The sequence below is a fragment of the Calonectris borealis genome, chromosome 1, assembly GCF_964195595.1.
Source record: "Calonectris borealis chromosome 1, bCalBor7.hap1.2, whole genome shotgun sequence".
NCBI classification, from domain to species: domain Eukaryota; kingdom Metazoa; phylum Chordata; class Aves; order Procellariiformes; family Procellariidae; genus Calonectris; species Calonectris borealis.
The window spans coordinates 80570048-80587244 of record NC_134312.1 but is presented as its reverse complement, the minus strand read 5'-3'; the positions used below and the strand labels follow the sequence as shown (position 1 = coordinate 80587244).

Here is a 17197-nt window from a genome sequence, read left to right as displayed (position 1 = left end):
TGCCTTTCATTAAATAGCATCCACCTGATCTGTAGACGTAATCAGGGTTGTATATACTTAAATCTTGTCTGTAGAAAACTTGCTTCATGGTTGGAGATGAAGCTGCCATCCTTCGGTCAGATGACAGCTGTCTTGAAAAGGGGTCCATAAACTTCCACGTGCTGCTTACTACACGGGTTATCTGTATAATTCAGAGTATTACTAGTAGAGAATTACAGATTTTCTAGAAACCCAGCATGAAGGCCACATCTGACTTGTAGAACCAATGAGCACTGACCCAGGGAGCTGTACGCCTCCTTCCCAAAACCATGGTGACTGTACTCACAGTCCAACCATGTAAAAAAGTGGTGTGAACAGGTAATCCAGGCCCAAGTGGTGAATTGCCTGCTAATCTCTGCTACCCTTCTGCCTATGAAAAATGTCAGCAGTAATGTGATTTAATGGATTTTGCTTTCATAAGAGCTGTCTGATAAACTTCTATAGAGCACAAAGCTACCGTGATAAGCAGAAAGACATAAATTATTAATTTTCTATTCAGTGACGAATGCAGGTAACATATGCAGTGGACAGTGAATGAAATCATAAGCTGAGTGAGTAAGTAAAGAAACAGCAAACAGAATGAGCTCAGTGAGATTCAGCAAAGGTCCTGGAAACAAAATAGTGAGTGATTAGCCAGGGACTGTTGCAAAAGGTATGTTTTTGCTGAAACTTCCCAAATCATTATTTCCCCCTGACCTGTCCCTCACTCAACAAAGTGGGAGACTTGCATGGAGGATGCAAGGAGAAGGAAACAAGTCAGGAACTCTTCTACAGTCTTGTTTATGCTGGCATTTTTCTTAAAAATATTTGAAATTGGAAGCCCATTTGAAGGCATCCTAGTATAAAAATGCCAGTATCTCTAGGGTACATTTAGCATTGTGTTGTCTCTACTTGCCTAAAGCAAAGCTGGATGAAAAAAAAGCCCAGTGCTCTCTCCCTGCTTTGTCACCAGAAGAACTGTGCCTTGTGGCAGAGGAGCAGGAAATCTTAAGAATATTCTCTTATAGGTAGAGCTGGTCATTTCTATCTCCTGAAGTGACCAGGACTGCAAGACTGAGCTTTCTTCCCTGCTGCTGCAGTCCCATATGCCAAGTAGGAGGGTACCTAGCGTGGACTGAAAGATGGCATGAGGTAGCTGTGGTTCGTGCTGTCTGATAAATTCCTCTCCAACATCCTGACACTGTTTGGATTTGGAGCTTAATAACTTTTGGTTGTGGCCAGCTGAAGTTCTGAGTGTTCCTTGTAAGTAATTCTTTTCAGCGTCCCTCAAGGAGAATGGCGGTCATCGATTAAAATAATCAAGTTATCTGCAAGTTGAAATAATTATAGCGAGAATGTGTTGTTAGATATCCTGCCAGTGTTTAGAGAAGGAAGGATAGTTGCACAATGATGCTGGCTTTCCTGCTACTCTGGCTGGTTGATGCCGTTAGAAGCGAGTCTCTATTGAAAGAGGTAAAAGTCTTGCAGAGAGAGTGCAGTATTCCCTAAGTGGTCCCGTAACCCATGAAGTGCGGCCGGTGTCGGTGGGGAGGAGACGAGAGCGAGAGAGGAGCTTAGCTCTGAATCGTCCTCTTCCAAAGTCTTCCTCTCCATCAATTTTTAACGACAGCGTAGAAAAACTAGTACCTTTGGCTACAGTCAGTCCTCTGTGAATATCCTCCCACCCTTTGTACTTAAAATGCAGTTTTGAGTGTTCGTTTAGTGATTGTTTTAAGCACTTGAAGAATGGGAGTAGGGTTTATTACTTTCATATGTGTATCCACTTGCTGTCTTTTGACAGAGAGCAAAGTTTCACTAGCGTGAAGCTCTCATAACATTTCTCAAACCCAAGAATAACTTGTTAAGTTTGCTTTTGTTTTGGATACCTCTGGATGCTTGTGAAACTTAATTGACTGAAATTATGATGAGGGTATTTTTTTTTTTTCTTTCTTTAAAGGCAGAAAAGCGTGAGTGTCCAAGTGTCCAATATGCTCTCTTTACTTGTCATTAGCCTGACTTTTCTATATGCCCCTGGGTGGGAGGGGGGGCTTGACCCCATTCTTGTGGCCCCCCCCCAGCCTTGTTTGCTTAACCTGCCTGTTAACCTTGTCTTACCAAAGGCAGAAACCCTCCAGGGCAAAGAACTTCCCTTGCTACCGTGCTTGTAAAACACCTGGCGTAACGGGGCCACTTTCTGAACGCCGCCGTAATAAAAACACCCCTAGCTTTCCCAAACCGTGAAACCTTGAATCCGGTGGAAGGACTCCCCGTGGCTGATGAGCGGGGACGGGAAGGGGAGGGCGGGCGCGGGGATGGCAGCGCTCCGAACGGGGCTCTCCAGCCTGAGCTTATGTAATGGAAAATGGCAAGCATCCCTCCGGAGCGGAGCTGGAATGCGTGAATTGTAATGGCCTGTGGAGGTCTGCAGCTCGTTTAAACAGAGTGGAAACATTGTAGATTCATAAAACTTTTGAGTCAGAAAGTTTACAACTTTCCTTCCTTGCGGCAAGGGAAAAATCTATACTGCAGCTTTTAGATAAACATTTTAATGTTCGATGGGAACGTGACTGTGAAAGTGCTGTTAAGTCACAGCATTAAGAGCCTCTGATCTGATCGGAGGCAAAGTAAACGTTAAAGTTAAGGTTTTGTATATTTTGTCTTTGCTATAGTGCTGTTTAAATTTTTTTTTTTTTTTTTGGCATAGTTTTCAGTAATGTTACGTTATGTGCCTGGCACTAATCAGTATTTACAGTAACAAATTCTAAACTGCTATTAGGAGAAGAGAAAAAAAAGAAAACCTAAACAAGAATGTACTCCATTGCATGCCTTTGGTGAATATAGAAGTTTGGTATGGCTTAGTTAAAATTGCAAGATCTAAATATTATGTTGTAGAGGCAGTTGCAAATTTTGCTGCTTTTTTATTCTTCTTTTCCTTTAAAAAGGGATACCAATATAATATTTATTAGTGTACGGCTATATAAAATTTATGAATAATTAGTGCCATTAATGAAGATGCAAATTCTGGATTTAACGAAGGTGGTGGAATCTTCTGCCAAATCCACAAGCTTCAAAGTCTGCTTCTTGCAATCCTTTCCTAATACATGCACGGAGTCTTTGTTTTTTGACTCATCACTTGGGTCGTAGACCTTTTCCACTCCCTGCTTTAAAATAATTGTGTTTGACGGTGAGTTAACACTGATGAACTGGCAGACAATTAGGTCTTGTGGGAAAAGGAGGGAAGTTGCTGCTAGTCTGTTTTCAAGAATTCATTGAAGAAAGCTAATTTCTCCCTTTGGCCTTTTCTGAACGGTCAGAATCCAAAGGGGGCGGGAAAAGGAGAAGCATCTGATTGGAATGGCACTTGAGAGAAATGCCAAAGTTTGCTGTCTTACCAGTGTGCATTGTCCTTGGGCTTTTCCAGCAGACTCCATGACCTGTGAAAACCAGACACATTCACTGTCTCTTATTTCTCCATCAGCAGCACAAAACGGGATTTTTCTGTGCATCCCGTGTGAAGCACGCAGAGCTGCAGGGCCAGCTGGATCTGCGGGGATGTTGTATAAAACACCTCATAGGCTTTTCTTAGCCTGAAGTTTTAGGGAGGCCAAGCTCATAGGAGTTGCCATCTTGTCTGTCTCTCTGCTGTCACCCACAAAAGATGTTTGAGCTTGTTGGTCAGCTTCAATAAGGTTTGACGAAAGGAGTAATTAAACGAAAAAAAAAAAAGGAAGTTCTTGTAAGCTCTGTTGGAAATGAGCACCGGTACAGTGCAGAGCCTCAAATTAGTGTCTCCCCCTGAAGAATAGTTTCGGGTTGAGCTGAGCTGGTTGTGGATTTGCTGGTGTGACCAAGCAGCAGTGCCGCGGGGGTCCCAGCAGTGCAAGGAGGGCCCTTGGGAGCTCAGGCTGCAACAGCTGCCCGAGGATCCACCACGAGATGGGCACCCGTGGCAGGGGGGATTCTTCAGCTTCTACAGCCCCTCGAATTACGTGGTTGAAAAACATGTTTGCTTAGTGTGAAAGTGGAAAGCTGCTCTTCTGGTCTTTAGGATCGGTCTCCGTTAGTTGGAGAAACTGGCCGGCACCTTCGTCTCTGTTACCAACCTCTTCTCTAGCTGAATCTCTTCTCCCCTCCGCCTCGGCTTTGCTCTCAGGCTCTGGGTATGAAAAGCAATTGCTGGCCTTCTCCTTCGAGCTTTAGCTGACACGCTTATAGGAAACGCATGAAGTGATGTGAACACCTATTTTCTCATATTTCTTTTCATTCCAAGTTACTTTTCATGACTGCCTTTACAAAGAAGTCATATGAAATCCTCCCAGAACAAATGCAGTGTAAGCTTGTTGGTTAAGTTTTTTACTGTTAGAATTTGTATATGCATGGAGCTCTCGTCTTTGTAGAGTTGTCTCCATGCTTGGACAGTTATATAGAAAAAGCAAGTTACACTAACGGGAAGGTCTCCTATTTTCATGTTTCCCTTTCACTGCAGAGTTGCGGGCACATCAGCTGTTGCACTTTAATTTCACGCCCAACCTTAATCCGCCTCCTCTCTGAAGCGTAGTCAGGTCTCTGTTCCTTTCTGTGCTTTGCCTGATTAGCAAGAGCAGCTATGTCTACATGATTAAGGATAAAACTGCTGGTGCAGATCTCTGCAAACACTTGAGGACGGTAAGGAATTATAGAATCAGCTGTTTCAACAGTAATTTTAAAAGCAACTTTAAAAAGATATTAGTATTGCTTCATGATTGATTTTTCTGTGTGTTAGAGACATAGGATGAATGTATGTGCAAGTTGAGACATAGGATGAATGTACGAGGGAACGGCTGTGCTATATTCAATATGAATGCAAAGGAAAGACTTGTTAAATATGTGTGGATGGGCGAGATGTCACTGAAGCAGGCCTGTTTGGCTAACGTAACAGTTGGTAATTACAACCAGCCAACAGCCCGGTTACTGTAGTAGGTCATGTAAGCATCGGTGAGCTCCTCGAGGTGAACTTTGAAAGCTGGTAGGAGGAGAAAATGGCATTCTCCTCTCTTGCCAGCACCCTGCAGAAAAGGAGAAGTATTTGGGGTAAGCGGAGGGCAGGAGAGCAAAGGAGGTACTGGGCTGGTGGATGGGGGAGGTGTGCAGGGTAGATGCAGATCTTGATCTGCTCAATAGCAGATGAAATTTCACTGGACCAGCCATGATATCCTAAAGCCGAAGCTGAGTAACCTGTGGTTGTGTGCGGAAGGGATGTGTGTTGATGTGAATGAAGAACAACGCTTGCATTTTGAAAACTGAATTTTTAATAGATTGGTGTTTCTGCTTAACTTTTTTGCTCTTCCCTGTGCCAAATCAGTCTCGCAAGTACTTGGCCTTCTATAAGCAAAGAAAAAATGCTTTTGGTTTTTAATTTAGAATTAGTATGTTTCCTGTGAAATTGTCTTATCTAATTTTGATTGGTTTCATCTCTTGAGTGGTTTGACCCGTTCGAAGGAAATATAAAGACAGGGAGGAGGAAGAGAAGCCAGCATAACATGGAATGAGCATAGGAAACATCTACCATTTTCCACCACCACCAGTTTTGTGTCCTATTATGGTGTCATTTAACCGGAATGGTTTTATTGAGCATTGGGTAAAACCAGTAAAATGTTACATGTACTTCACAACTCTGTATTAAGTGTTCAAATCAAGAGCTTAGGGCTCAGCTAGCCTTTCACTTGCAAACCTCTATAGTGGTTTACAGAGCTGCTATCCCAGCAGCTGCGGCGTGGCAACTTGCAGCACGGTGGAATGCTCCTGGTCTGTTTCCATATAAAATAACAGAGATGAGCTGATGTAAATGCTCGTGGTTCTCAGTATTAATTTAGGGTTTGTCTCTGATGGTAGTTAAACTAAATAGTCGTAAGGATCTGGATGGATTCCATTCCCTTAATGAAAGGTACCTCTTCCCAAATCAATATTCCTCTGGCTATCGCTTGTTGCCACCTGATCCCATCTTCTCTCCCTCTCCTCTTCCTGCTGCTGGCGAAGTTAATTGGGAGTTTTATTTATACAAGGATTTATGCAGTGACTCTGTAAGAAAGAATAACTTTTGTTGTGGAAGTTTGCTGCAACTTTTTCATCCCTTCTGGGTTTGGCCCTATTTTGTTTCCTGAGTTGGCTGAGAAGGGAGCCGAAACTTTGATACCAAGATTCCTTTAACGATCATACCTTTACGATCACCATCGTAGTTAGGAAACGGTAGTGTCTTGATCAAAGGAAGGGCTGTAGTCACCACTTTGCAGAACCATAGCAACAGGGTAATTGAGTAGCTTACCGGATCTTGCCAGATTGCTGCTAATGGATGAGGAGGCTTGTAAGCAAGAAACGCGGGCTTTACTGTAAAGACCTGGGAGGTGTTGGGTTGCCTGCCACACGCACAAGGGCTCGGGCTGCAAAACCACTGACAGCTTTTGGCGCCTTTACGTGGTTTCGTAGAAACTCTTGTGTGAGTCGTAGCCACAAGAAGGGAACAGAACAAGTCAGCACTGGAATGCGGTACGGTACTGCTCTTCGTTAAACGTGCTGCAGCCAGGGGATGCTTGTCACTCGGTTAAGGCTGAAATAATTCCGCTAGTCTGTTCATTGTAACAAGCTACCTAAGCAAGAACTGAGTTACCTTGGGGCAATTACAGAATTACTTTGGGGCAATTACTTTGCAATCTTCTGATGGATCATCTAAAATTAAAGCATAACTTAATTAATTGATTTTTGTCTCAGAAACATAAAGGACAACCAGCTGAACATCATAGTTTACCACTGCTACTTTGGTCAATCTTTTGCTTTCATGTTGGAAAATATATTAGATGATATTCTGAAATCACTTCTGTCTCGTATTGCTTTAATTTGCTCCTATAGTGATGGAAGTCATCATCCCCAAAGATTTTTCCCTTCAAACGTGGGTAGGGCCTATTATGCAAGACAGACTTCGAGTACTGTTAGCTACTTGCTGCCAGCCAAAGGATACAATGACTTACATATGTGCAGTCATGACAGAAGCAACTGCCTGTTTAAAACTGAAGAAGGAGATGCATTGTGCTGCTTATCCTGCTTGATGATCAAGGTTTTCAGACGTAATGGAACTATTGCATGAGTGGTGATGGAAGAGCCTTCCATTTAATTAATCCATATCAGAAAAAGTAGAGTGAAAAACTTCAAAAGCTTCCTGAGGGGGGAGGACATTTTTATAGATATAATACATAAAAGTTACTCTGTTTCCTCCTTCCTCTGTCCATAACATTCAAATAGACAAGACGTGGTTTCATCCTGTAAGATAGCTGTTTCAGCTCAGCTTCACCATCGAAACCACAGAAAACCTGTATGGTTCATAAGCTATTTAGGAGAGAATACTTTGGAGTTATTTGTCAGTCATCTGTTTCCAGGACCCATTTACATTTATCAAAGACTTCAGTGAAACTTTATTAACCCAGTAGCTTTGTTAATGACCTGTAGATTTCTCCTCCCCGCGCCCCCCCCCCCCCCCCCCCCCCAGTTTCAACATGCTCTTCTGATTGATTTATTATTTGCAGAGACTGGAGTAGTGGTGGGAGAAAGGGTGTTATTTAGAAACTAGCTCCAGGAGAAAAGTGTATTTTCTCTTATTAAAACAAACTGCACAGTGCTGCCAATAGCCCTATTCCAACTGGAGTATGTAAGGAGATTTAAAGATGAAATTTCTTGTGATGCAAAGGTCATCGTCAAATTATGGAATTTGAAATTAAACCAGTCCCATCTTTCCTTTAAGGCTCAGTTTTCTATTCTGCATTCCCACCTGTACACTAAATTCATTTTCTAAATGTTTAAAGTTTGTTTTTTAAGGACAGTCTCCTTCATTTACAGCAGAAGTGTACAGGTAGTCTGAGTGCTTAAAGCACTTTTCTTGTAAGAGGCTCCTCATGCAGACCGTGCGTAGACTTCAGCTTTGGGGACTCATGGGGGCCGTAATCTGTGTGAGAAAACAGACACACATGAAATAAATACCGTTTTTCTACACATCTTTAGGTGCTGTTATTTTTTTAATATATCTATCTATATATTTAAAAAAACAGATATATTTTGTAAGTCCATGCAAGCAAATAGTGATGAGTGCGATTCCTTAGAGTAGAAGTTAGGCTCGTAACGGCACGGCAGCTCAGTGATCATACGCGTGGATGCTGTTGTTCCAGACCCATGATACTATGTTTGTTGCACTAGAAGAAATCGTTAGTTTAGCAGGATGCATACAAGAGTGTGTTTTGTTGGTACAGGTTTTGCTTGTTTGTGGTTTTTATTTTTAAAGCAATTTTTCAACATATGCTGATGTAGAACGTGTTTTTTCCTATTGTGAGTGCCATAAATCAAAGGCAGATTTGTTGAAAAGCTACTGACTTTTTGAAATGGTTGTAGAAGATGGCAGGGAAGATAGATTAATAGTTGAACCAAGTCACCGATTTCATGCTTTTTCAAGTCAGTTCACTACTGATTCTAATACCAGCTTAAAATATATGCAAAGGAGGGCTCACTTGGGAGCGTGTGTAAGGATACGTAACCTAATGTCAGACTTACCCGATTTGAGAGTTTTGTGGTTGTAATTCATGTTGTAAAGATACTGAAGCAACATCTTATTAGGAAAGCGTGAGTAGAAGGAAGAAACATGATTTTGAAGGGGTGAATGTCCCAGAGTAAGTGCTGAAGCATCTAATCTTGAATCACTTCAAGCTTCCCTTGACAGAGCCCTAGAATAAAAATAAAGTAACAAATTGCTCCTTATGCTTGCGATGACAGAGCGTGGGTTCCATCTCCCAAAATCTCAGGGTTTTTTGCATATTAGCTACTTGCTTAATTTCTTGTTGCAGTGTTCATACAGAAGTAAGACCAATCCGTAGGTAGTTGGGAAAATTCTTTTTTTATTGTTGAACTTTGCCCATGTAGTCTTTTGCAAAGAAAGCACAGATGTAAAATCTTTTCTGTGCTTGTGCTGCTGCTTTGTAAGGAAGAAGAGTCACTTCTCTATTACCAGCTGTGTCAGAGAGAGGTTCCAGAAAGCAGCCAACAAGCTTCCTGAGAAATAAAGAACAAGCAAATGAAACCAAAGACCAATATTTGATTTCCCCTTCTTCTCCCAACCTCTCAAGGAACTTCTGGGTGCCATATCTTACATTAAGTTTAATCTGAGGGGCATATAATGCCTATAAATCCAAGGATTGCTTCCTATAACAGAGGGGAGAACATTATGCCATACAGAAGAAAATTTAGCAAGTGTGCAAGAGAATTGTTTTGCAAACTCCTGTCATTGGATTGATAGGTTGAACAAGCGTCTGTGCTTCTGAACACAGGGCGGTTGTAAAGCAAGGAGGAGGAAATCCAGGTAATAGGAATAGAAAACATCCCTAGCCTAGGTCCTTCACTGTAGGGGTATGGCTCTGTGATGGGCACGCTAAGCCTTAGCTTAGCATCCCCCCTGCCCATTCCGTACAGTCCAACCTCACCCTCATAGTCTCATGATGAGCATTGTCATAGTTGTCTAAAATCACTTATCTAGCAAAATAGACAAGTGATTTTTTTTTTTTTTCGAAGTCAGGAGACTGAACAGGAATCGCTATTCATAAAACTTTTGTTCTGAAAACTGCTTGCTGGCTTTTTTGTTTATCAGATAAAATGGGCTGTTACACACATGGCTGTTACCGTGGTTTTTTCTACATTTGCTAAAGATACAGATTTTAAAATCCAAAGAATAGGCATAATTCAGGTAATGGTAATGCAAGCCTTGACAAAACAGTACATTATCTTATTCCTGAATAATTTTAATTCACGTCTTCAAACTGTAATAATAGTGAACATAGCATTTGGCAGATTTAGCACGTTAATACTTCACTTCCTTGATGATAAAAAGGTGCCTTGTTCTGAACAGGTTATAATTACTGTTCCTTCACTTAAAATTCCACTTGTCTCTATGCTTTAATGTGAGGAAATAGCTGGGGACTTTCACTATGGTTTGCGCCTTTCACCCTTACTGCTTGGCTGTTAAATGGTGAAAACAGTCAAGAAAAGCCTATAACACACAGATTTAAGCAGCTGCCTCCAGTTCTTCAGACTAGTTTGCGAAGATGAAGTATGAGAATGAGCTGAGCTTGGGGTTTAGCTAGGCTTGGAAAAAGCTAGCGAGCTTTTGTGAAAACATGTTTAGTCGAAGTATAAGTTCATCGCTGGAGGTTTCTTTGGTTTTGTTTCCAAACTGTGGGTAAGGCCAGTTGGACCACGGTTGGTAGCACAGATTTATAACGCAGCCCTTGTGGTGGGAGGGAAGCCGGGAACTAGCCGAGCAAGAAAAAGAAACGGAGCTTGAGCTGCGTTGTGTGCATTTGTGTCTAGAGCAGTCTCAGCCTCGCTTTTTATTCCCTTCATGTTCCATAGCAGCTGTGCCATGCTGATGGTGAAACAGCCTAGGAGCATTTTTGATGGCCACTGGGATTTTAGGTGGATTTAAATGTGTTACCAGTCATTGCACTCTAGTTTGCCTGAGTGGTTTAATGCAGTGGTGGGAAATGGTAATGAAAATGTTTTGGAGCCATAACATGGATAGGGCCTAATAACTGGTGCAGATAAAGAACCAGCTAGCAATAAAGGGAGTAGAGACTTGTGGTGATTTGCTAGGGGAGTCCATGGCTGGGCGAAGTCTTCCCCTGTAGTCCCCCCTCTGCCTCGCCTCCCCCACTTGAGATGGAGAAGCCTTGGCTTGGTGTGGTTTTGAAAGATGAAACCTCTTCCACTGTGTTGGATGAAATATATTAATTACGGAGCAGCGTAGAAATAAGAATATAGGATTTTAAAAGCAAAGGTTAATAACCATATATTGATGCCTTTACCAAATTAAGTAAAGATGACTTTTTCTTAATGAAGTCTAATTATAGACCTAATACAGGAGGAGGAGGTGTTTAGAAAACAGCTTGCTGGGGCGGAGAGGAAAAGGTGTGTGCGCTTTTGGTGTGGTGGGTGTTGTGGCTGTTTTTTTAAAGTTTCATTTCCACATATCATTAAGAATGGGAAGAAGCATCAAAAACTTCTGAGGAATGGAGGGGGAGAGAAATAAATGTTCCAGGCAGAGTGGGAATATGCAGCCAGGCCTTGCCTGCTGATGGATGGTTCTGCACAGCCATGGTACCTCTGGAAGAGGCACACGTACGGTTCCTCTGTTAAGGCTTTCCTGCTGCCCCTTAACACCTCCCCATCTCATGCAACAAATGCTGCTTTCTGAGAATCGGTATGGGCACAACACTGCATGTAAATTAAATACCTAATGTTCCTCTCACAGGTGGATTTGTGGAGTTCTCCAGCTCTTTCCCCGGTCTCTGTGAAGGAAAATCCACGCTCGTCCCTACTTGCATTTCTCAACCCTGCCTACCTGTCTCCAACATTGGCCCAACCAGAATCCTGCCTCATCTCTATCTTGGGTGTCAGCGGGATGTCCTCAACAAGGTGAGCGTTCTGGGTGTCATGTTGTTTACATGGATGAGTATATAATCTCCATGTGTCTTTGTCCATGATTCTATCATACTGCATCATTACAGCTATAAAACATCTAAAGTAGATACAGATAATAGCTGTCTGTGCATAAGCCATGGGAAGCTATGTGAGAATTAATGATATACAGACCCTATAATTAATCCATGTGTCCTGTAATATGAAACTTGGTTTCCTCTCTCTTTCATCTCAGAGAAGGTGATACGGTACCTTCCTCAGTAACCTATCAACCAACAGCAAACTATCAAATCTGCCATTATAGCAGGTGAGGTAGTTTCCTGTGTATAGCTCTGACTGGTTTGTTTTGACAAGTTTGGGATGTTAATATATTAATGGTTACAGTAGGACAAAGGAAGATTGTCTGTGTTTTAGTATTTCCTTCAAGTGCTGGAAAAAATGGCAGTTAAATACCATGAATTGTATAATGAGGGACTACTGCAAACAAATCTTTATACACCTAATAAAATGTTCAGACCTGGACAATTAGTGGGGTCATTTAAAATGAGTTTTTATGGTAGCACTGCACTAAGAAACTTTTACTGTTTCTAAATACATGTGCATTTAATAATTTTTGTTCCTAAAAAATAGCCCAGGACATTCTGCTATACTTAAAATAGTCAGAATAGTCATCAAATATAGCACTTGCAGGGTGCTGGACTATCAGATGTCTAAAAGAGTTTGTCTCAAATTGCTACAGGTCTGTATTCGTACGTATATCCACAGATGTTTGTCTCCATGAGGAGACCAACTCATATTGCTTACAATCTACACCCTGGCTCCCTTCACAAGGGAATTTTTATTACTTCTGCTGCATGTGCCCTCTTGCCTCCCATATTATCTGACAGTCCTATTTATTAGTTGAATTTCCAACAGCCTTCATAAGCTGGCATTAAATACATGGATGGGGGAGAGAGGAGGAGTGCTTCACCCTAATGTATTGCCTTAATTACGTGCAAGGCTTATGTGTATGTTTTTTATCCGTGTATAAAGCTTAAGACAGGAACTATCCTAAAAATTGGATCAAATTCATATACTTTGACCATTATCGTAATTTTCACTGGTTTCTTCTACTTTCACTCCATCCCAGTCTGGCCATTAATAGGCTATTTTTGGATTTTTCACAATTGTTTTAAGGGGATCTTTGACACACAATCAATCATGTAGAAGGTAATTGCGCTTTAATAGAGCACACGGAAAAATCTTCTGTATACAAAAGTCAGCAGTCATTGTATTTACTTTGTCCTTTAAAATCTTCCGTGTCTTTACTGCCAGGTAGCAAGTCAGCAATTCAAACTTGATTCACCTATGATGGATGTCAAAGCAGCTTATTACTTTTCCTACTACAAAAGTAATTTGTGGTCCCCAGACAAGAGACAGCAGGAAATAAGTAACTGAAATTATTCCTTGCTTTAAATGGTAGAGTATTAGAAAGATGCTTTTATGCTGTTTGTTTCAATGTGTGAATGGCAACTGCTATCCTAGGTCACAGTGGGAGTGAGGGGGCAACTGCTTCTCCTCGTTCTCCTCCAGGCCCAGGGATGTGCTACTTCATTTGGGATGTGACTGGAACTCCAGTGCTGTGGCTCTTAAGTAGTGACTAATCCCAGAGGGATGAAAGAGGCTGTTCCCTTTCCTTGGCAGTAAATTGGTGCCTGTGAATAGGTGTCGGGCACAGGCACAGTGTGCGTGCCTCACCAGGAAAGGAATCCAAGTGGTAGCAGTGGTCAGGAATTTCATTATAGGGCTGGAGGAGGCTAAAACCGCAACTACTACCGGGGAGCCCTGAGTGTGGCAGAGGCTGTCTACAGGTGTATTAGGTTTGCACGGCAAGGTTTTGGTAATGGGGGGGCTACAGGGGTGCCTTCTGTGAGAAGCTGCTAGAAGCTTCCCCCATCTCAGATAGAGCCAGTGCCAGCCGGCCCCAAGATCATAGAATCATAGAATCATACAGGTTGGAAAAGACCTCTAAGATCATCGTGTCCAACCGTCAACCCAACACCACCATGCCCACTACACCACGTCCCTAAGGGCCTCATCTACACGTCTTTTAAATACCTCCAGGGATGGTGACTCCACCACTTCCCTGGGCAGCCTGTTCCAAGGCCTGACCACTCTTTCAGTAAAGAAATTTCTCCTAATGTTCAATCTAAACCTCCCTTGGTGCAACTTGAGGCCATTTCCTCTTGTCCTATCGCTAGTTACTTGGCAGAAGAGACCAACACACACCTTGCTACAACCTCCTTTCAGGTAGTTGTAGAGCGCGATGAAGTCTCCCCTCAGCCTCCTCTTCTCCAGGCTAAACAACCCCAGTTCCCTCAGCCGCTCCTCATAAGACTTGTGCTCCAGGCCCTTCACCAGCTTCGTTGCCCTTCTCTGGACACGCTCCAGCACCTCAATGTCCTTCTTGTAGTGAGGGGCCCAAAACTGAACACAGTATTGGAGGTGCGGCCTCACCAGTGCCGAGTACAGGGGCACGATCACCTCCCTGCTCCTGCTGGCCACACTATTTCTGATACAGGCCAGGATGCCATTGGCCTTCTTGGCCACCTGGGCACACTGCCGGCTCATGTTCAGCCGGCTGTCAATCAGCACCCCCAGGTCCTTTTCCCCTGGGCAGCTTTCCAGCCACTCTTCCCCAAGCCTGTAGCGTTGCATGGGGTTGTTGTGACCCAAGTGCAGGACTCGGCACTTGGCCTTGTTGAACCTCATACAGTTGGCCTCGGCCCATCGATCCAGCCTGTCCAGGTCCCTCTGCAGAGCCTTCCTACCCTCCAGCAGATCAACACTCCCACCCAACTTGGTGTCATCTGCAAACTTACTGAGGGAGCACTCGATCCCCTCGTCCAGATCGTTGATGAAGATATTGAACAGGACCGGCCCCAGTACTGAGCCCTGGGGAACACCGCTCGTGACCGGCCGCCAACTGGATTTAACTCCGTTGACCACAACTCTCTGGGCTCGGCCGTCCAGCCAGTTTTTTACCCAGCGAAGAGTGCACCTGTCTAAGCCATGAGCCACCAGCTTCTCTAGGAGAATGCTGTGGGAGACAGTGTCAAAGGCCTTACTGAAGTCCAAGTAGACCACATCCACTGCCTTTCCCTCATCCACTAGGCGGGTCACCTGGTCATAGAAGGAGATCAGGTTGGTCAAGTAGGACCTGCCTTCCATGAACCCGTGCTGGCTGGGCCTGATCCCCTGGTTGTCCCGGACATGGCTCGTGAGCACCCTCAGAACCAACCGCTCCATGATCTTCCTCGGCACCGAGGTCAGGCTGACCGGTCTGTAGTTCCCCGGATCCTCCCTCCGGCCCTTCTTGTAGATGGGAGTCACATTGGATGGACCCACTGCTGGCCAAAGCTGAGTCCATCAGCAACGGTGGTAGCGCCTCTGCGATAACATGTTTAAGAAGGGGGAAAAAACTGCTGCGCAACAACAGCAGCAGCGGAGAGAGAGGAGTGAGAATGTGTGAGAGAAACAGCCCTGCAGACACCAAGGTCAGTGAAGAAGGAGGAGGAGGAAGTGCTTCAGGCGCCAGAGCAGAGATTCCCCTGCAGCCTGTGGTGAAGACCATGGTGAGGCAGGCAGTCTCCCTGCAGTCCATGGAGGTCCACGGTGGAGCAAATATCCACCTGCAGCCCATGGAGGACCTCACGCCGGAGCAGGTGGATGCCCAAAGGAGGCTGTGACCCCGTGGGAAGCCCGTGCTGGAGCAGGCTCCTGGCAGGACGCACGGACCCTGCGGAGGGAGAGGAGCCCACGCTGGAGCAGGTTTGCTGGCAGGACTTGTGACCCCATGGGGGACCCCCGTTGGAGCAGTCTGTTCCTGAAGGACTGCACCCTGTGGAAAGGACCCACGCTGGAGCAGTTCGTGAAGAACTGCAGCCCGTGGGAAGGACTCACGTTGGAGAAGTTCATGGAGGACTGTCTGCCATGGGAGGGACCCCACACTGGAGCAGGGGAAGAGTGTGAGGAGTCCTCCCCCTGAGGAGGAAGGAGCAGCAGATACAACGTTTGATGAACTGACGGCAACCCCCATCCCCCTGTGCCCCTGTGGGGGAGGAGGTAGAGAATTCGGGAGTAAAGTTGAGGCCGGGAAGAAGGGAGGGGTGGGGGGAAGGTGTTTTAAGACTTGGTTTTATTTCTCATTACCCTACCCTGATTTGATTGGTAATAAATTAAATTAATTTCCCGAGTCGAGTCTGTTTTGCCCATCAAGGTAATTGGTTAGTGATCTCCCTGTCCTTATCTCGACCTACGAGCCTTTTGTTGTATTTTTCTCCCCCTGTCCACTTGAGGAGGGGACGTGATAGAGCGGCTTGGTGGGCATCTGGCATCCAGCCAAGGTCAACCCACTGCAACAGGAAGACTTTAGACCTGGTGGTGGCTCTCTTGCCTGTTAATCTACAATCTTGATATTATTTTGGCATGTGTCCATCAGACATCAGGAAGCGCTGCAGCTGCAGATACTTTAGAATTAATGCAGGACCCCCAGGAGCTTGTCAGACTTGTACTTCCTCACATACTGTGGGGAGCTATGATCGAGGATCGCTGTGTTTCCCATTTTTTATAGAGAACCACAGAAACGACAGCATACAATCCACAGAGAATTCAGTAAGTTCTTATCGCCTGGAGTTATCCTTGACAGTCAATCTTATGGAAGTTCTTCCATAGATGACTAAGGTACCTCTTAGGTTTCTTACCCATTTTAGGACAAATACACATCTTATGATTTCAGATCTGCTTGTTGCTTATACCTTTTTCCTCTTACCTTGAAGAAAGATTAGGCAATGCTTTATTCTGAGCATATCACTTGTTTGCTGCACTGAAGTAGACCTTCGTGTCTTGATAGCTTATCTTACCTCTTTAGTTTTGGTGACTGCCTGTGGAAAATCTGAAAGGGCTTCCAGATTTAATATTAGTACCTTCACTAATGTAAAGAAGCTGTGGGAACAAATTAAGATTTCTGCCTCTTAGTTTTCCCAACTATTTGGCAACTCCCGGTTTCCTGGGTTTAATCAGTTTCTTAACTCAAAATTAGCGATAGCTGGAGATCAGCACGCTAGAAACATGATTGGCAGATCTCTGCTGCTCGCTTTGCTTCTGGGGAAGCCTGGATCCTACGCAGGGGTATTGGGGGAGAGCAAGTCTCTTACTACAACGAGTGCCCAGAAATACCAATACGTGGTACGAAAGCTGGGAAGCGAAGAACGTTCAAAAGGGAGGGTGAGAAACAAAAACCAGGCATAAGTACTAAAAGTTCCGTCTCTGTTAGGACAGTCTAGGAGCTGGTAAGTGGTTATGTTTGCACGCTCTCGTTTAATGGCCTTGCTGGTTTGTTGGTTACTGGGGACAAGAAGTCAGCCTTCTGTTAAGATTAGAATAGGGGTTTTTTTATTCAAGTCCAGTTTTTTTAAAAATAATTTTCTTAAAAATTCTAGTAAGATTCCCAAAATTATTAAGATGTAGTTGTATACGTTGACCTTATTTTGGCCTTCAGATGCTATCTGTGAGTTCCCCCGATTCTTTCCATTGACCAGACATACTGATTTCTCTAAAATTTAAATGTCTCAAAAATATCTGCAAAAAGAACTCTTAATCTGCACTACTGTTCAACCTCAATTAAAGATGTGAATTTTCAGCATGTTTTATCAAGATG

General features: G+C 43.8%; 1 protein-coding gene across 2 annotated transcripts in view; it reads left to right on the top strand.

Annotated features, from left to right (window-relative positions):
* DUSP16 (dual specificity phosphatase 16) overlaps window positions 1–17197 on the top strand; it is a 73251-nt gene that overhangs the window by 43439 nt on the left and 12615 nt on the right. For both annotated transcript variants that reach the window (XM_075162432.1, XM_075162422.1), the window contains exon 5: window positions 11333–11496. In XM_075162432.1, coding sequence (XP_075018533.1) covers window positions 11333–11496 — 164 coding nt within the window. The remainder of the gene's footprint in view (window positions 1–11332; window positions 11497–17197) is intronic.